The 20,053-nt window shown below is 37.6% G+C and overlaps 2 protein-coding genes across 7 annotated transcripts; both read right to left on the bottom strand.

The window, feature by feature from the left end:
• Positions 1–41: 41 nt before the first annotated feature.
• Positions 42–7,693, bottom strand: LOC104604721 (transcription factor LHW-like). Of its 6 annotated transcripts, none has more exons than XM_010269207.3 (14): positions 7,545–7,693; positions 6,710–7,145; positions 6,396–6,566; positions 6,158–6,259; positions 5,411–5,500; positions 5,091–5,199; positions 4,561–4,602; positions 4,312–4,371; positions 3,198–3,338; positions 1,707–3,002; positions 1,524–1,625; positions 1,250–1,399; positions 1,005–1,130; positions 42–871 (listed from the first exon to the last, which is right to left on the bottom strand). In XM_010269207.3, the coding sequence occupies exons 4-14, from the start codon at positions 6,250–6,252 to the stop codon at positions 686–688; spliced, it is 2,397 nt and encodes a 798-aa protein (XP_010267509.1). In that variant the 5' UTR covers positions 6,253–6,259; positions 6,396–6,566; positions 6,710–7,145; positions 7,545–7,693; the 3' UTR covers positions 42–685. The 6 variants fall into 6 exon arrangements, with proteins under 6 accessions (XP_010267509.1, XP_088752270.1, XP_010267508.1 ...); XM_088896144.1 differs by lacking the exon at positions 7,545–7,693 and adding an exon at positions 7,261–7,491; XM_010269206.3 differs by lacking the exon at positions 7,545–7,693 and having other exon boundaries at positions 6,710–7,491.
• A 6,922-nt stretch (positions 7,694–14,615) lies between these two features.
• Positions 14,616–18,092, bottom strand: LOC104604722 (pentatricopeptide repeat-containing protein At2g13600-like). The gene has a single exon (XM_010269211.3). It carries the CDS (start codon positions 17,696–17,698, stop codon positions 15,125–15,127), a length of 2,574 nt encoding a protein of 857 aa, XP_010267513.1. The 5' UTR covers positions 17,699–18,092; the 3' UTR covers positions 14,616–15,124.
• Between the last annotated feature and the right edge of the window lie 1,961 nt (positions 18,093–20,053).

The raw sequence follows: 20,053 nt of genomic DNA, 5'->3' as shown, positions 1-20,053 counted from the left end.
GAACTATTAATTTTAAAGATAAAAGTGAAAGTATACAACTATGTAATCAATCAAGTAAACGCCCAAAATCGAGATTAAATCCCAACAAAAACTACAAATCAAATGATTAAAATAAGATCTAGTGAGATGGTACAAGCTCAAGTTCTTAGGTAGGGGCATGAGTGCATGACCAAATGCTCTAGACAAGAAGATAGCAGTCAAAGCCGCTATGTAATGGTTCAGCTTGTCTGGTTTTAGTCACCATGGCTATAAAACCATATCTTGATTTAGAGTCCAACCTTGATATAAAATCATCGTAAGTAGTAATTACCATGAATAGGAATTAGGAACAAGGAACTAAATAGAGTGGCCAACAGCCCAACGGCCTGACTAGCAAGTAGAGAGAGAGAGGGAGAAAGAACCATTTGACATTCCATCTCCTGCCCGAGGGGGAAAATGTTCAAAAAAACAGTGCATCATCCCTTCCTTGAATAGAAATCACCCCCCAATGCAACATGCACATCCCCATTCAACCCTCATCTCCACCACCTGCTTTGAACACGATAAGAAATAGAATTCCTATGTACATCTCACCACTTTCTGCATGATGGTGGATCTTCAAGATCAAATAACAGAGTACCAGTTGTGGAGGGCACTAAATGCACGACTGCTCAAAGCATTTCTGAACCATGATGTGTTCTTATAATTACTGCATTCTGTCAGCCAATCCGATTCGAAGAGGCATGGGAGCTTGCTGGCAATTGATAAATAGTGGAGCTCCAGTATCAACGGCCTTATTAGACTCGTTATTTGGACCAATCCCACTAGTCATTTGTTGTAAAAACTCAACAAGAAAGAGAAATATATCCATTCTGGTTAAATCCCTGTTTGCCTGTAAGAGACCTGCTATCAGTTTCCTGATTGAATAGAGAACTTTTCAAAGAAAGAGCACAATATGGCCTCTTTTGAATTAAATTAGGTCCTTTTCTGTCTTATTTTATTTTTATTTGTCAATTAAGTTTTACCTCAACAACAAATCGTGCCCATATTTTGTCCTCCTGAACTTCCATTAATCCCTTCAAGATAGTCAAGCCAAATCCCTGAATTATATCTGCTATCTCAAGAAAGAAACCTTGTTCTTCACAGAGCATCTGTAACAAATAAAACAAGGAATGAGGGAACTAAATTGATTAGAGATTGGACATCCACACCATGAGATAACTTGTTGGTAGTAAAGCCTCTGCAGTAATGTATGACATTTTTGTTTTACCTCTACAAGCATCTGGTCAGGGGGATTGAGATCCTCAACTGTAATTGGGCAGACCATAGTTTGACCCCCAACTTCAAATGCCCAAGTAGCACCACCATCACTGCCACATGAGTTGTCTCTCAGAACTACACCATTTTCCTCCCCAATCATCTGCACCAACACAAAACTTGAATATAAAATATCACTGAGATGCAATGATTAATAAAACACCTGAGACCCCTATCTAAAGTTTTTAATATAACGTTCAAGAGAATCGAACAAATAAATTTGTTACCTTGGGATCATTGACTTGTTTAAGCTTATTTGCATACTTAGTCACACTTTGCAAGAAAAGCATGTGTTTGATGGTACGATCCAACAAAGCATCAATGCTACACTGTTACATTAGATCAGTATAACAAAATTAATCATTCATGCAACAGTCAGCATACAAACTTCAAGATCTGAAAACAAGTACCTTTTCACCATTTGGGACAATTTCTCTGAGTTCTTTCACTCGATCCTGGATCTGCTGACGGTCTTTTGGCCTTGGTCGAGTACTTTCCCCAGGCTGAGCTCTTTTCCTGATGACTTTTGCTGGTTCTCCAGGTCTCTTATGCTGGCTGACAACACTCTCAGTGTGAATGTTGTAACTGTCATCAACCCAGGAAACTGCCTGAGATTTTGAGATAACCTCTTGCTGAGTTCTATGCATTGCTATCTTCTCCAGGGTAGATCCAGGCACCATCGCATCCAAACACCTACCCAAGTAAGAAAGACCTGCCAACTGAACTTGATTACCATATTGTGAGGTACTCCCTGTTCTTGTTACTGTAGATGTGGACAACTGATCTTCCAAAGCAGTCCTGACAACAGAGTTAGAATCACAAGCATCACTCAACATCTGTTTGAGTCCAAACTCTGACAACAAGCCTTTCTTACAATCATTAATGGAGCCAACATCCAACTCTGGAATGCATCCAGAGAAAAATGTGCTCAAGCTTGAGTTATTACTCCTTCCTAGTGGCACTAAAATATCATCCCAACATTCTTGCCCCTGGAAGTACCCAAAATCCAATCCTGAACTATCAAAAATTTTGCTGACAATGGGCACTTGCATTGGAACATTAGGAGAACTTTCTTTCCATTCACTAACTGCAGCAGGAGAATTTATAGTATCATTGATAGAATTGTTTACAGATGTATCCACGTGGTTTTCTGAGATGCTGTTGAAAACATCACTTTGAGTGAAACCAGATGATACTGAAACAAGCCTGGGAGATTGTGACAGATTTTCATTCAATTTTGCATCCAATTCACCATTGACCTGCTCAAATGGTGGGGAATCCCACTGGGGAGTACTATTTCCTGGATTGGGTTTAGAGAGAGCTTTTGTAGCATTGGAAGGAAAAGAATCCCATGGGAAAGAGGGAAAACTAGTTGATGTTTTTGAAAGTTCAACTTCACTTGCATGGGGTAAGTCTACCAGCTTCCCTGAGCCATGTACAATAGGTCTGTTGACCTGAAGCAATCCTGTGTCGGAATCCCCTTGAAAATTTTGAAATGCATTTCTGCAAGGTACAGGATTCTTTAGGTATACAGAAGGCATATTTGAAGAACCATGTATCCCCATTCCAGTGAGAAGTCGTTGCTCAATCAAAGTCGTAGTCAAACTCTCTCCATTCCAAGTGCTCATAGTGGTGTTTTTGGCAATAAAATTGCTAGTAGAATTGCAAGTAGACTGCAATAAAGCCTGAGCTTCAAGACCTGCCATCTGGAGTTCAACCTTGTGATGAAATGAGTTGCTAATAAAGGGAGTTGTGCTGCTACTGTGCAACTCCAAAGTAAAAGGGGAATATTGAGAGAAAATCAATGAAGATCAGCTTTACATGTTAGCTCTTTTCAGCTATCATTATGCATGGATTTGATGTTCTCAGAATTGGAAAAGGAAATTCCAGGCAAAACTTACTGATGCAAATGATCCACTTTGATGACAAATTTCACTGTTCAAAGATGTCAATACATCTCCTGACAGGACAATTCCATTACGATTTTCAATCTGGCCAAACAAGTTTTGTGCATGATCCACAAATTCTGAACTCTCCTGAACCTGCCAAAGCAAAATCATTACAGTAAACAATGAATCGTGGCAGTTCACATCAAACTTTAGGGGAAGTTTGAAATAGATGAAGTGGCTGAACTGAATGACTTGTTGCTCTGTCTTTTAATGAACAAGTTATTAAAGAGGTTGTGAGCTCCTTAATGGTTGAAGCTGAAGTTGGATTGACTGCTGTGCCCTCAAGTATTTCGTCATTTAAATATTTTCTTTACTACACTGAATAAAGTAGAATGGTGGAACAGGATTCATGTAATCCTAGTTGGGACAGAACTTAGTCGAGTTGCAGGATTATTTTATCCACTAAAATAAAAATCAATAAATCATTTAGTTCAGCCACTTCAGTCATTATCACAGAGCCCCTTGGTTCCATCTATAACCACAAGAACAAAGAGAAGCCAAAGTTGATTTTTCTATCCACTTATCATAGCAAAAATTATCTGGCAAGTCTAACAAGTTTGTGACTAATCAATTATAGTACCTTAAATATTGTTCATTCTAAGATATTTGTGCAAACTATAAATCAAGCACAAGACATCTAGGCTCCAATGAATGAATAAATGACAGATTTATTTAAAAAAAAAAGAAGAGGAAAAGACAGTTCATTCATGCTAGATAAGTAATGTGTCAGTTACTAATTGTAGACCCTCCAAAAAGTAAGCTGATAATTCCATGGTTTGCAATGGAATTTGGATGTAATTTTCACAGTTGTAAAGGGATAAACAATATGCTCCCAAAATATTAAAGATCAACACTGAAACCTCAGCCCACAAGATAGGCATAGCTGTAGTCAGCAATTACTAATCAGTTATCATTAAACCACATTGCAATCTTTGCAATTGGAATTCACTTGAACAGGTTCGTCAAGGCAATAAATAATTTTAGAAATGCTATGGCTAGAAAACCATGAAAGTGTATCCTTTTCTATTATTAATTTCTCGATAATTCATCCCTTTTTATTACTAACCTTTTCTGTGGATCCAAACTGCAAAACACCCTGTGGTGTTACTGCAATTACCACAATTGTCTGCAAAAAGGACCCAAATGGTCAGTGGGCATTCCTTAAAGACTTGAAATGAGAAAATGATGACAAATTCACTATGAAGTAATTATGGGGAATAAAAAGATTTGAGTCATATAATAAAACTTAATTACTTCAATATAAGAGCTAATATTTTTCTACCTATGCATGAATACAAAAGAAACAGGGATATACCTTCACTCCAGAAGAAAATTGATGATGAAAGTCTGTACTGTCCTGTAGAAAAGTATCAAGGAGTTAACCTTGTAATTCATTCATAGGAAGGAACAGGGCTTGCAGTTCAACAAGTACCAACACCAAAAAGTTTATTTTCATCCAAAATAGATTTGGAGAAAATTATCTTTAGTATGTACTTTTGAAACTTGCAAGCAGCTTCACAATCCACATCAATGTGACTGCCAATATCTTTTATGGCAAGCTGTATAAAAATGCTAACAAATATTTTCTCTTTTGTTGATACATGTACAATGCATGTTCCTTTAACTAGTAAAAGATAAAAAAAGAAGAACGACAAATATCTGTAGAACACATATAACTTTATAATACAATAATGGAAATACGCCAAAAGTTTACATGGAAGGGATTACTGAATCAGTAATGACTAAGTCAAATTTGAAACTTAAAAATTATATAAACATAGATCACCAGAATACTGAAGAGAAAAATAGTGACGGCTGAGCACCATATTTAACATCTAGCAATACCTGGAATGCATTTTGGTTGTCAACAGATTCTTGGGGACAATATTCTCTATAGTAGGTGTCTGAGAACAACCATCTGTTCTTCCCAGTAAAAGCAGCTTCTCCAATGATTCTAAAAGGGAAAAGAAAAACAAGATTAGCTTTGTCAGCACCCTGCCTTGTGCTCATGACTTGCCTAAGGCATTCAAAATTATCATCTTTATAGGAAAGGAAATTTGGTTTAGTTGGCAGGTTAGTGTCAGAGAATTTTGATCCTGTAAATGAAGACATCCCGAAATACAAATTTAAAGCCTAATTAACTGAATATGTAATAACAAAAATACCCTTGCCCCAGCATGTGGACTTGTTGAAGCATCCTGTCAACTACCACCCCAATATATTCTTTGAAGTAGACATCTTCTGCAGTCAACAACCTAGCAAGGTAACATCAACTAGGCTCAGTAAACAAGAGATCCGCATATACCTAAGGCTGTGTTTGGTTTGATAGAAAATAAGAGAGAAACAGAAATTTAAGAGAATGTTCACAAGGAATTTTGTGAAATTCCAACTCAAATCCATTTCTGTATCTCTCTTATTTCTATCAAACGTTATTGTGTAATAAACTGAAATTATCAGCTATTTCTGGAACTCCATCGGTAAAAGGAGGCCATTGCATTCTCAACAAGGCCAAAGATGGAAAAAAAATCAGACAGGACTAGATAACAGACAATTATTCCCCTAAAAACTTGAAGTTTGACGACGTTGAGTTTTTATAACGGAAATCCTATATAGCACTTAACTGCTCTTCTCAACCCTTCTTGTCTGAAAAGGCAGTTTCATACTATGGCAAACCAAGTTAAGAAAAAATGGGAAAGAAATAAAATACAGAAGAAAACAAAAAAAAAAGCATAAAATAAGCAGTTCATGGTAATAATCAGAAGAAAACGAAAAAAAATGAAAAGCACAAAATAAGAAACCAGAGATCCCAAGTGCCAAAATAAAACAATTAATCAGAATAGCATTTATCACATGAATCCCAGAGAGGGAGGAAATAATATTAAGAGACAAAACATAAATGTGACTAGGATTACATGGAATTTGGGTGATTGATGCGCCAGAAGACCCCATAAGACCATCTATTGCTGCAACAGAGAGATTTAAGCTCCTCTTTAAGCAAGGAACTCATCTTTTGTCTGCTTCAAGAACCACACAAATCAGATGGATGGATAAATAGAGTTCACGTAACAATTCTGTGGATTTCAACAACCATCAGCAGACAGTTAAAAATCTGCTTCTTTTTCTCCAGAATAAGAAATGCAGGAAACAAACCTGTGGATTTCAACAACAGTGGTTCTTCACATTGTAGGGTAAATGAACGAGCTATTTTCCAATTTATATTTCAACCATGGAGGAAGAATTAGAGAGCCGATTGGAGTAAAAGAAAACGGCTTTCGTGTTCAGAACTGCAACATAAAAGTTCGCTGCTGGGACTCTTCACTCCTGAAAGTGGTTCAGGGCATTATTACTATGCACCGAAGTCAAAACCTTTTTTTTTTTTCTGTCTTTTTTCATGGAGCTCGGTTTATGGAGCTGAAAACGCAGGAGCTTTTGCGACACGAGAAGAAGAAGAAGATATTCTTTACCTCCTTTTGTATTCGCAGAGCTTCTAAAACGAGTGAACAGCAATGAAGAGCAGTGAAACAGAGATTCTGGAGTTGAAGAACGCAAGAAGTAGTATTTTCTTCCTTTTGAAATAGTACTTGCAAATTGCAACTGTCCAACAAAGTGGTGGCTTGAGCTCTCACTACTCACTTCAGCTATTCATCAGGCAGAGAGAGAGAGAGAAGGGGCGTTTAAATAGTACTCAATTTGTTCTACTAAATAATATTTGCGCATAATCTATATATAAGAATAAGATCCATCCATCTGTGATCTGTTGCTCTGCAATGTGAACCTGCAACTCCATCACAATCAGGTAATATCGTTTTCAGTTTTGACACTTCTGCTGCAAACTTGTGCGGGCGCGTGTGTTCTGTTCTGTTGCTTGCTGGGCGATCGAGGACGAGGAGCATGGGATACCTGCAAAAAAGAAAAAAAAGTGGCACTGAGTTTGATTGAGGAGCCTTGTACTCCACTACTTCTCCAACTGTTCTGAAAAAAAAAAGAGTGTTTAGTTTGTCGTCACTAGACTTGCGTCTATGAATTTGGGATTTAGGCAGAGCAAGCAAAAACATGCAGAGATGGAGCTAACAGGAATCTCATAGCTTTCCGCAGCAAAAGCTGCAAGTGCCATTTAGGTCTGTCATCTTAAAATTCACATATTATATATAGATAGATAGTTCAATCGATGACAAACATTATATTCCCGAAATGACACCATCCCTTCTCCCAACAACCATTTATTAATTTCTTATAGTTATTATATAGGTTGTTCTTCCCAAATCGGGTGGCTTCTTCAGATAAGACGTTAATACTCACTGTATGGTTTGTTTGATAGAGAAGAGATAACAATGGAGAGAGGATAAACGGGGTTTGGGAGTCAATGAATGAATTGAATTAAAGGAGGAGAAGGAAGACACACACTCTACAAAATAATAGAATATATAAATGGAATGCCGATGGAGGCCATGCATGCACATGCAGTGATGGTGCTGTAAGGATCAAACATGAAACATATATGGCATATATGATTGATTATTTGTGGGAATCCGGAAACGGGGACTCGATTAGCTAATCAGCTTCATTCTCTTTCTCGGTTTCTAAGCTTACTCAAAATTTCTGAATTAATGATAATTTCGGTAAATTGCAAAATGGTACAGGTAGTTTTTTTTTTACACTATTCATCTATCTTCCACTTTTGGACTTTGAACACATCAAAGGTGATCAAGGTTTTAAAAATCAGACTGAAGGTGATGAAGGTTTTAAAAACCAGACTGGGCACGGAGCCTTTCTAGTACAGGTTCCCACGTTGAACAGTCAGATCGTCTGGTTCAAATAGATGGTTCATTTTTACTTAAAAAATAAAATAAAAACCGGCAAAAACTGTTGTCCGGGTTATTGATTAAATCAACGGTTTTTGGCTAAAAAGCAGTTTTAAGGTAAAATAGAATCAATTGCCTAACCAATCTGACCTGATTTTCAAAACTATATAAATGATAAAGTAAGCACACCCTGATCTTTTCCGTAAGTTATTTACCCATGTTCTTTTATTTTCTAAGTAAATAAGGTAATGACCATTTTATCCTCAAAATCTATTATTAAAAGGGGCATTTTTGTTCTATTCAAGTGTTAGCAACTTTCCCCCTAAGTGGGAAAGTTATATACCTAGGTAAGTGATATCTAAGAAAATAAACTTTTTCTAATCCCCACATAAATATGAAAAATGAACATGGGATTCTTGGTCAATGGGAACCAAAATCCCATTGACCTACTTTCCCCCCTCTCAAAATCCGAAAAAGGAACACCCCCTAAGTGAAGAGTCCACACGTAAAAGAATTATAAATAGTGAAAAAAGAGTCTAAAGATGAGTATTTTCATAATTTTACCGCTTTTCCCTAATCTATATTTTCTAAAAGTTTAAGTACTAAAGTGAAGCTCATGCCCATAAGTGATTGATTTTTTAATTAGGAGGGTAATTATTTGCAATTTACCCTCCTAATTATTAAGGGTGTATTGATTTTTAAATCTCGTGAGTTAACTGATAGAAGAGTAATTTGCTATACTTGAAGGGTTTCCTGAGTGACGAGAAAGAGCATTAAGGATGAATTGGTTGCAGTGCAAATCCCAAATAAATACAATTTTTGCATCTACTTGTTAATAGTTAACCATAATTGTATTCGTATCTGATATAAAATTTATACTTTTTGCTTTATTTGCATTCACTCAAAAACTGATGCAAATTTTGAACCATTTTTCTCACCTCAATTATCACTCGTATAAATTTGGAACTACATCTTACTTCCCAACTCACTCTCAAATAAATAATCCTCCTCCTACCTCCATTCTTTTGAATATCAGGTGAATCACACCATTTTAATTTATATTTTATTTATTGCAAATAAATAAGTCAAGGTAAAAAAAGAGGAAAAAAAAACACAGGATTTAAACTCAAACTATATGCACGTAATCTAAAAATTAATCAAAAGACAATTCCCCAAGGGGAAGCCGTTACGCTCCCTTTCCAACAATCATTCTGTCAGGTAAAGAGTCGTGGAAATAACAAAAATTGACAGAGAAAATCGATCATGGTCGGCTCTGGAGCCCTCCCATTCTTGAATGGCACTCTCAAGGGTCCACACGACAGTATTGCTTTATGACATATGTACTAAAGAGGTCTCCCCAAAAATTCTCTTAGGATCCCGACCAGCTGCATGTGGCCCTGAGTTATTTTTTTCCCATGTCATTGTCGTCGTGCCACATGCCATGATTATGGTGCAATCTTATTAAGGAGTTTACATCTGTTACCAACACAAGAGATCACATCTGCGCCTCACATACACATTTTAATGTGCATTGAAAATTTTCTCAAAGTTGTCACTAGGAGATATTTCCTTGAGATATGTTGTGGGACATTTGTGGGGTAAGAATGTAAAATCTAAACGGAGATATTCCTAATGTGTGACTGCAATGGCCTCTTGGGACAGTGTTGGAAGTGTTCTGTTGATAGTACATCCCTATCCCTTATTAAGCCTACAACAAAATCATTGGAGTTTAGATCTCTTCCCAACCAAGAAAAAAAATTCTAACTCCTTCCAACATGATCCAAATCTACACATCTCATATATGGAGAGTCCCACTCTTATGTTGACATGTACAACAAATCATGTTAGAATGAGTGTTGGAAGGGTGTTTGGAACGTATCTTGTTGGCGACAAATCCAAATTCTGTTAAAATATGTTTGAATGTGTCTTTTTTTTTATGTTGGAAGTTCCCAACTCAAATCCATGAGCATTTTATCCCGTTCATGTAGGTGTTTGGTATGTGGCCACTTTTTTAAGAAACACCATCACATCAATGTTATGTAGGTATTTTGATTTTACCCAACCAAAATTTTGTTGGGTTAGATTAGGTAGGGTTTGGTTGGATAAAAATAAAAATGATTGAAAAAATGTATAAAATGTCATTCACAAATTTAACATATATGCCAGCGAGGACTGAGAGGACCCATGTGACTTAGGTGGTCTCAACCCAAGCCTGGCTTGGCTCAGCCAAACTTGGAGCTGGGCTTCGGTCAAAAAAATCAAGTCTAACCTACACTCAAATTGGGCTTGGGTTGATGCTTTAGGTAGTTGGAGCTTGAGTCCGATCAAATCTAAGCCCGTCCAACATGTTATGACATACATACCTACATACTATTCTACTTGTAAATTGGGTTACAAACCTCAACATGCTCAAGCCCAGGTCTAGCTTGATGTTGGATTAAGCTCAGGTTGAGTTTGGGTTGGTAATTCAGGCTTAACCTTGAGTCAGGTCAAGCTTGAGCTACCCAAGACCTTAACCCAAATTTAGCCCAAGTTTAGATTAAGTCCAAATTTTTAGGCCCAAACTTACTTCATAGTCCAAAAACTTAAACTCAAACCTTGAAAATTAAAAATTCAGTTTAGGTTCGTTCACGCTGGTCCAAGTTGCAGCCCTACCATTAAACACAAGAAAACCCAACCTCAGACTCATTTATTACTACTTCTACCCATGCCATTTTTTGAGCTCTATTTCGTTCCATCTTCGAAGTACATACTTCCGCTTTTTCATGGTGGATGTTCAAGTCACCTCATTTAACATTCAAAAATTTTCAAAAAAAGAGAGGCATGATTGAGTCATCCACTGTGAAAAAGTGGAAGTACATGCCAGAAGGATAGAGCAAAATTTTTTTCCCATTTTTTGCCTATCTTGAGAGTTCCTCTAACCCTTTTGTATCAAATAACAAGATCAAACATTATAACTATTCCCATGTCTGGATGCAAGCAATGCTAGTACCAAATTAGGCCTTCTCAAAGTGATATTGGATTATATGTACAATTATTATTATTTTTTCAAGTCATATAGACAAAAGTTTAAAAATGGTGGTATCATTACAAACCAGAGTATATCTATACTATATATAAAAGTGGGAATGCAATGTGAATTTTTTTGGATTTAATTATTCTCTACTTCTTTGTTTGAGAAAGGATATAAAAGTCATTTTATTATAGTTTTAATATCAACTTTTATGATTACTAAAATGCCCATAATTGTGTATTTAGGCCATCTTTAATGGTAAGGGTTGAAAATGTAACTTCAATTATTACTTCTCACCTCATTTAATTCCCTCTCATTAAGTCTTATACTTAAATCAATAACTTCCATTTTCTTCCATTAAATTCTATATTTAAGTTATTTTTTACTAATAAGTGCTACTAATTAGATCTATGCCAATATTTTTAACAACATAAACCCATATATTTCAAGCTAACTCAAAAACAAAACCATTATTTGTCCAAGTGGTGGCTAAGAAATTCAACCATCCAAATCAAATTGATCAACCTATGAAGTCATAGTTAGGTAATAAAATTTTTAAAATATGAACAAATATAAAAAAAAATACAAAAATGTAAAAAAAATAGACACACTTATGATATTTTTATTAATCAAATTAAAAGAATAAGTGTAATAAACAAAAATTATTTTGATTGATAATGAAAATGAAATACATAATTTAGAACTGACCAAAAATAAAATTATTTTACTGTTTTGCAAAAATTAATAGTTCAACTTTTGGGTCAAATGTGCTAACATTTAATGTCATAAATAAATAATAAAAATTAATAAAATATAAAAATACAAAATGAAAAAAAAAACATAAATTTTACAAAAAGAAAAACATTCAGGCACATGTATAATATCATATAGTTATCATATTAAACAAAAAGTAAGTGTGATATATCAAAATTATTTCTACACAGAAATACAAAAAAAAAAGAAAAAAATTGAACACATCTATAATTTTAAATTTACACTACTATTAAAAATATGAATAAGATTATGGAACTTTCTTTTGACTAAAATACTCATTTTTGGATTTAGTCCCTATTTAATTATGACCTTTAAATTGTAAATTGAACTACTATTGTTCACATCATTCCCCTCTATTTAAATCTTACATTTTTTTTGGATAAATAAACAAAAAAAAGATACACCAGAAAAGACAAAACATTACAAAAAGAAGAATCTAGCGAAACAAGTAGGCCTATCAATGATACTTGAAACTTTACAACTCGATCCAATTATCACATATTTGGATGAAGTGTTTATGTAATTAGATTTCAATTTTGCAATTTGCATCCGATTAATAATAAAAAATAAAATATAAAAAAATGCATATTTATAAAAATTTGTGGATACATTATTACTATCATTATCATCATCTAGAATTACCACGTGCATGCTTACTAGTTTTTATGAATACCTCAATAAAAAAAGTAGGTGATAAAACTACTAAATTTATCTTCTCCTCTTAGTTTATATTTCCCATGGTTCCAAACACTTAAATTTATCTTCTCCATCTCTCTTATAGAATGAACTGCAACAGCATGAGGAATGAAGTGAAAGTGAGAGCTTGGGATTGAGAAAGGAAATCTCAAATCTCAGGCTGTCAGGGCTGATTAGCATGCCAAAATGCAGTCACGAATGCATGGGACCCTAATTGATTTATGGCTCAAAGATTTTTTTTTCACTGCTTTAAATCTATTTGGAATGAGCTAAGAAAGTGAAGTGAGAGTGAGAGGCTGAGTTTGAGATTGAGACCATGAGACGAAGCAAACCACCATGCCAAAAAGTAGCTACCTGCCTACTTGGTAATGATCTTTATTGATTAGTTAAACCATAGATAGCTCTAGCTCTGCTTTTATGGCAACTAATGAGGGATGATTTGGCCCTCTAGTGACACATGGCATCCTGGAACCATCTCATGACACATCAACGCCATGTAGGCAATGACATCGAAACACTCTAGGAACATCTCGCTTGCCTTAGCTGTCCTAGCACCACCTCGGCAAGGCTGACTTACGGGCATCTCAGCGAGGTCAGGTCGGTGTAAGAGGTGACCTACTTTCGCTGACATGACTGAGACCAATTGTCGATTTGCATGACATGGTGGCTGACCTCCTTGGCAAGTGGGGTATCATCTCCGAATCTTCCGGGATCACACCTTATCTACAAAGCTAACTCCCGCCCTACCCACTTTGGAGGCAACCGGATAAGCTCTATCACTTTATGTGGAAGACGTCTTCGATTGTGAAACCACCTATGGACGAGGTGGGCCGATGATCTCAGACGTGCTACGTGAATCCCATGACAACCTACGCCTATATAAAGGTATCCCATTGGGGGATTACATTAAATCTCAACATTCACATCTGCCCTTCGCTTGCTTAAGATTTCAAATCTCCATTGTCTTGCAATACTTTGAAAATGTTCAACTCTTAGATTTCCTATTGGTATTATGAGAAATATTTTAGTACCATATAACATATTATGTTCAATAATGATTATATAACATAATTATATTTCAACTACTTACTTTGTATAAACATACTACTTGAACCCTTTTCAAGAACATTTGTAAGTGGTGTAGAATTAGATAGTACATATGACAAAGCATTGTGAAGAATGTTTCAGTGTGATTGTTGGCTAGAGGGAGAGAGGGACCATGAACAAAGAGAGAGAAGCAGGAAGAGAAAGGGGGAGAAAACCTGAGAGGGGGTAGAAAGCGGAAGAGAGAGACGGGGTGTGAGAGTCACACATGCATAAAATATTGATGTTTTCGCATGCTGACTTAATGCCCCGCTCGTGTAAATTCCATTTACTCTACGTTTATGATTTATGGCCCTAGTTTGGCTATATAATTTTTCCAAGATTTTGAGGGATGTCATGGCACTGAGAAAGTTGCAGAGCTCTTGTTAAAGACAAACAACTGGATGAAAATATAAGGTAAACGTTTCTTTTCTCATCTGCCCCTGAAAAGGTGGGTTCTCGTTTTTCTTTGATGTGATATTGCAACTGGTGTTCAAACCATATATTCCCTTTCTTTTGTCTGACGTAATGAGCATCATCCCCCCTCCCTCTCTATAATGGACCTGAGTTCTGATCTACTACATGGCCTACTCTGGAGGATGATGCAACTAAATTAAATTGAAAAATTTGGCTGCTTATATCAAAGTGAAATTAATACAAGGTGGAGTGTAGGACTGAGGTGGACTGGAGGAGTGAATATTGATCCAGAGGATCCCCTCATCCAATGCACTGACTGGATTAGCCACAGGGTTCCTCTGTGTGACAGAAATATGTGGAGGTCGTATAGGGGACCTCCCATAAGACCATAACTGACCTGATTGGGAGACCAGTTTCCATACATATCACAAGTTCACTTTGATGATCTGCCTTGCTCAGGAGTCAGGAGTCGGGATTTGAACTTGGTGTTGCTTTTCTTGACAAACTCCGAAAATTAAATTTATGGTGCGATGCTTGGAGCTTTGAAAAATAACTCAAATAATAAGATGACAGTGCATCATTGAATATGGTGTAGTACTAGGATAATAATGCTTGAGTATCTCTTACAGACATGCCTTTGAACTGGAATTGGCTAAAAGAACTCTTTGAAGAATTTTAGTAACACATAGTAGCATATCATTTTTGTTCAACTTTACCATATAGCTAATTACAACCCAAGCCTTGCCATAAATCATACCTTGGAAAAAACTACAATGGGGGTAGATCTTCTATTCTTTGTTGCTTTCTCAACAGTATTAATAAACAATACATGAAGACATAATACAACTTCTGGGTGAGAAATCTGCATCATTGATATGAGCAGCAAGTCAGTTTGGGTCAACCCCTTGATCCAGATCAAAGGCAGACAGCTCTATATATCCAAGTTCGCAGGGTTCTTGAGTCACTGATCTGTACTAAAATTTTGGGAGGGCTAACAAAATATCTAGACAGGGTGCTTGTATGGTCACCACTGAGCTATGCCTTTGTATGATTGTATTTGTATAATTTAATAACTGTTACTTGGTGATGAGAGATTAGATAAGAGCTGTATAACCTTCCGTTTTCATTTGAGTGGTCAAGCTGTCAAGAGTAGCATAGATCTCCTCTGTTTTATTGTGAGATTTATCACAAGCAAGGAATACATGGATCAGGTCTCTATCCTCGAACCAACTGCATCCTGGGCTCTTATGCATTCCTTTGTCCTTGATCATCTGCCTGGTTCTAGCTAGGTCGTCCCATCGCCCTGCATAAGCATACATATTTGCTAGCAGAACATAGTTTGCCGTATTGTATGGGTCCAACTCAATCAGCTTATCTGCAGCAATTTCTCCCAATTCTATGCTCCTGTGAAGAACACAACCACCAAGCAGAGCACCCCATGTCACGGAATCAGGTTCCATGGGCATTTTCTTCACTAGGTCATAAGCTTCTTCAAGGCAACCAGCGCGACTAAGGAGATCAACCATGCATGTATAGTGTTTGATTGTTGGTTCTATGTTATAATGGCACATCAAACCAAAGTACTCTTTGCCTAAGTCAACGGATCCAGCATGAACACACAAAGATAGAACGGAAAGGAAGGTCACCTCATCCGGTGTGATTCCATCTTCCAGCATCTTAAGGAAGAGGTCAATACCTTCCCCACCATGACCATGCATGGCGTATCCAGAAAGCATGGAATTCCAGGAAACCAAATTAAGCTTTGATATCCTATTAAAGGCTAGCCATGCATGCTTTATACTTCCACATTTGGCATACATGTCCACAAGTGCTGCTCCAATATGGACATCCATATCATATCCACGTCTGATGGAATGTACATGAACCTGTTTACCTCGATCTATGCTTGCCAACCTTGAACAGGCGTGTAGAATCATGCCTACTGTGTAGATATCTGCCTTCGGATTTGAAGTTTGCAGCTGAGAGAACAGTTGCAAAGCTGCTTCATTGTGGCCATTATCCAAATAACCTGCTATAATTCCATTCCAGGTATAAGTGTTGGGTTCTAAACTGTCATTTTTCATCTTACGAAGAAGTTCCTGGACGTCTTCCACTTGATTGCAGCGGGAATAGCCAGAGATTAAAGCATTCCATGTTGCTGTGTCCTTTTCGATCACTTCATCAAAAGCCATCCGTGCAGCGACTAGATCTTGGCATCGACAATACATTTCTACCAATGCACCGCCCACAAAGGTATCAGATTGTAGACCCCTAATGATTGAATAAGCATGAATCTCCTTTCCAAGTTTCAAGCAATTCAAGTCTGCACAGGCGGAAAGAACACTCCCTAAGGTAAAAGAGTCGGGTACAATCCCTTCTTCCATCTGCAAATTTCGAAACATCTTCAGGGATTCATCAAACAGCTTGTTGTCTACGTACCCTGCAATCATTGAGTTCCATGCGATGATATCTTTCTTGATCCCGACAAGCTCCATCTGATCAAAAATATCCCTGGCCTCAATTACCTCACCATTTTCACAGTACCCAACGATCATAGTGTTGAAAGAGACTAGATTTCTCTCTGAGAACTTAGAAAAGATCTTTAGAGCACTTCCCATATCGGCACACCTCCTATACACATCAACCAATCCGTTAGCAACGAATGGGTTGGACATAAATCCATGCCTTGTTATATAGCCATGGATTTCCTTGCCAAGGCCTAGATTTTGTAATCTAGCGCAAGCAGGCAGCACACTCGCCAGAGTCCGAGCATTTGGATTAAACCCAGCTGATTGCATCCTACAAAGAAGCTCAAGAGCTTCTTCATCGTACCCATTTTGTGCGAACCCACCAATCATGGCACTCCAAGAAACAACATTAGGCATCAAATCATCCTGTAATCTCATATTTTCTAGAAACTCAAATGCCTCAAAGACCAACCCATTAGCTGCACAAGCAGTAATCACAGAATTCCACGAAACACAGTCTCTTTTAGGCATTTTAGCTAAAACCACCATGGCATCATCCAATCTCCCACATTTGCCATACGCATCGATTAGAGAATTGCCCACATAAATATTTGAAGCAAATTCACTCTTTATCACATACCCATGTAATTGTCTTCCTAGTTCTAATGCACGAAGACCACTGCACACCTTCAAAACTACAGGAAATATGAAAAACTCCAAACAAATATCTTCATACTGTAATTCTTGAAACAGTGACAGAGATTCCTCGAAGTGCCCATTATCGGCAAGCACGGTAAGAATGCCAGCCCAAGAATATATGTTTCTTAGAGGCATATTCTCAAACAACAACCTTGCTTCTTCAATGCTACCACACCTACCATACATCTGCAACAACTTGGTCTCTAAAAACTCATGCCCGCAAAACCCAGTTTTAAGGGCGTGGGCATGGACCTGTTTTCCCAAACCAGGGCATTTACAGGACTCAAGAACAGAAGCATAGGCGGTGGAGTCCACAGGGCCATTAAGTGACAAGACGAGGTTTTGCTTGTCCGAGAGAGGTGGGTTCATTGAGAGTGTGGCGGGTTTTAGACTTCGAAAGGAGAGGTTAATGGATTTGTGATGGGAACTCAAATCACTGTGGTGACATGGTGTGGTTGGGTGAGTGGCAGGCCCAACCTCTGAGATTAGAAGAGATGCCATTTTCGCAGCGAAGTGCAATAGAATCGAAGTACAGGAAAGAGAAGATACTTAGAATTCTGAAGAGGAAGGGGATGATGCCGGTCTTTTTGACACTTGAATTAGTAGGGATTTGATTACAAGTGATGCAAATCACCACATACTGGTTTTCTCCTCAAAACTACTGACTAGTGACTACATCTAGTTTGTTGACCTCATTTGCACCAGAATACCCACAACCACAGCCAGGGATGGTGAGGGTGACTGGTAAGTAGTGAGATACGATTTCCTCCATTCTTTTACAGTTTTACCTGGAAATATTGAAGGAATTGATGAGTGATGACCGGATGAAAACCCGTTTTGATCACTGGGTCGCGCGTCTCTAACCACCTGGTTCGAGACTGTTTTGTCTCGAACTTCAAAACGTGTCAATCTTTTGTCTATCTAAATTTTAAAAAGGTATCAACTTAGTACTATAGTTAATCAGCCGGATATAAAAATACACAAATGTCCTTCGGGAATTTAATTTTCTTTAGGATAAATTTTTTAAACTATCTCCTATTATTTAGCTAATTGACAAACATACTGTTTAACTATTGTCTTATAATACCTTTTAAGTTTTTTTTTACAATAATAGCTCTTTACCGTTACTATCTGTTAATTTTCCGTTAAAATTCGTATACATGTGATACTATGCGACTTTTAAAAATTTTTAAAACCTAATATTACGCTCGTCCCTTTCCTCTCGACCGCCAGCCCCTACTTCCTCTGACCTTTCTCTCTTCCCTCCATCATTCTCTTTCTTCATGTTCTCCTTCTTCAAATTTGTCATCTTTATTTCAGGTTTTACAAATCTGTTTTCTACACTCTCCCCTCACAAAAATGTTGAGGATGATGTCTCTCTCACTTGCAGGTCCCAGATCTTTTACTGGAACACGAAACAAGTCGCAAGTCCCAAATCTACAGACGGGTGTGATCTTCTCCTTTTTTTTAAAGTCGTCTGACCGCCGAGGGAGGAGAGGAAGAGAGGAAAAATCTTGTCAACGAAATTAGGGAGTTACAGATCTGGGAGGGGGATGGAGGAAGAAGAAAATAGGGAAGGGGGTGCCGGTGCCCTCTTCGAATGCAAGTCAAGAAGCAGGGAGTTGTAGATCTGGGAGGGGCGGAGGAAGAAGAAGAAAATAGGGAGAACGAAGAGGGGAGAGAGAGAGGCGCTGCTGGAGAGGTTGCCGCTGCTGGACGGTGATGAAACAGGGGCGAGAGGAGAGAGAGAGAATGAACGGGATGGGGAGAGAGAGAAAGTTGTAGAGAAGTTCAGACTTTGAACGTGAACGAACTTTGGACGACTTTGAACGAAGTCTCAGAAGGAATTCTCAGAGAGAGAGATTAGATACAGAGGTCCGATTCCAAGAGGAATCTTTGAGTTATAGAATCTAAACAATCTGCTGCTACTGTCGAACAATAGGCCAAATTCCACCCAAGATTGGGAAATGCATGTCGTTAATCCAATTTGAGTTCTTAGATCTCGATTCGAATAGTTTGCGGGGTCATACCGTCGGAGATATCTGGTTGCCAGAACCTAACATTCCTCAACTTACATTCCAACTCATTCACAGGCAACTTGCCTACAGATTTCAACCAAGTCGTTTCACTTCAATATGTTGACGTCTCCGACAACTTGATAGAAGGAGAGTTGAATCCAAATCTTGGATCACTGACGTCGCTTAGCAAACTCATCCTTGGAAAGAACCAATTTTCAGGTTCAATCCCGTCACAACTCGGCTTGTGTACGAAACTACAACTCCTTGACTTGGGCGGAAACCAATTCATAGGAGAGATTTCACTGAGCCTGGGCAAAATTCCGGCGCTAGAGATAGCTTTAAATCTTAGCTGGAATGAGCTTTCTGGCAAGATCCCATAGAAGCTCTCCGGATTAGATAAGCTCAGAATCCCCGATCTCTCCCACAACGAACTTTGAATGAAATATCAAAGAGAGAGAGATTAGATACAGAGGAAGAAACGACTTCGAACGAAGAACAGAGGAGAAAAAACACTAGGAGAAGAAAAGGAAGGTTATTTTAATAGTTGAATCGAGACAAGAGGAAGAGGAAGAAATTCATTTTTTAATTTTCTGGATGATTTGCGTTTCAGTTTTGTTTGATCGAAGTCGATGTTTTAGAGTATGCCACTACCGAATTCCAACTCGTGTAAGTTGTATTGTATCTCTCTCTTCTTTTTAGGGTTTCCTTTTCTGGGTTGAGCTTCGGTTTTGGACTTTGAAAGTTGTAGATTTCACTCGTTTGATTATTTGGAGTGTTGGTCTGGTTTGATTATTTAGAGAGCTTCGTCGGAAAACCAGCTCAACAAGGGACAGGGGAG

Source organism: Nelumbo nucifera, chromosome 1 (genome assembly GCF_055504915.1).
Source record: "Nelumbo nucifera cultivar China Antique chromosome 1, China Antique-T2T, whole genome shotgun sequence".
Lineage (NCBI taxonomy): Eukaryota > Viridiplantae > Streptophyta > Magnoliopsida > Proteales > Nelumbonaceae > Nelumbo > Nelumbo nucifera.
This window is presented reverse-complemented; position numbering and strand designations above follow the sequence as displayed.

What these genes read in the sequence shown, in the direction of transcription:
- LOC104604721 (XM_010269207.3), bottom strand. Translation starts at nt 6,252, where the DNA reads ATGAGTTCCTTGCTTAAAGAGGAGCTTAAATCTCTCTGTTGCAGCAAT. An exon ending in AATTTTCTTCTGGAGTGAAG is followed by an intron (nt 4,372 to 4,560) that starts GTATATCCCTGT and finishes TCCTTTTTGCAG; the next exon opens with ACAATTGTGGTAATTGCAGT. An exon ending in GGGCACGATTTGTTGTTGAG is followed by an intron (nt 872 to 1,004) that starts GTAAAACTTAAT and finishes GGTCTCTTACAG; the next exon opens with GCAAACAGGGATTTAACCAG.
- LOC104604722 (XM_010269211.3), bottom strand. Translation starts at nt 17,698, where the DNA reads ATGGCATCTCTTCTAATCTCAGAGGTTGGGCCTGCCACTCACCCAACC.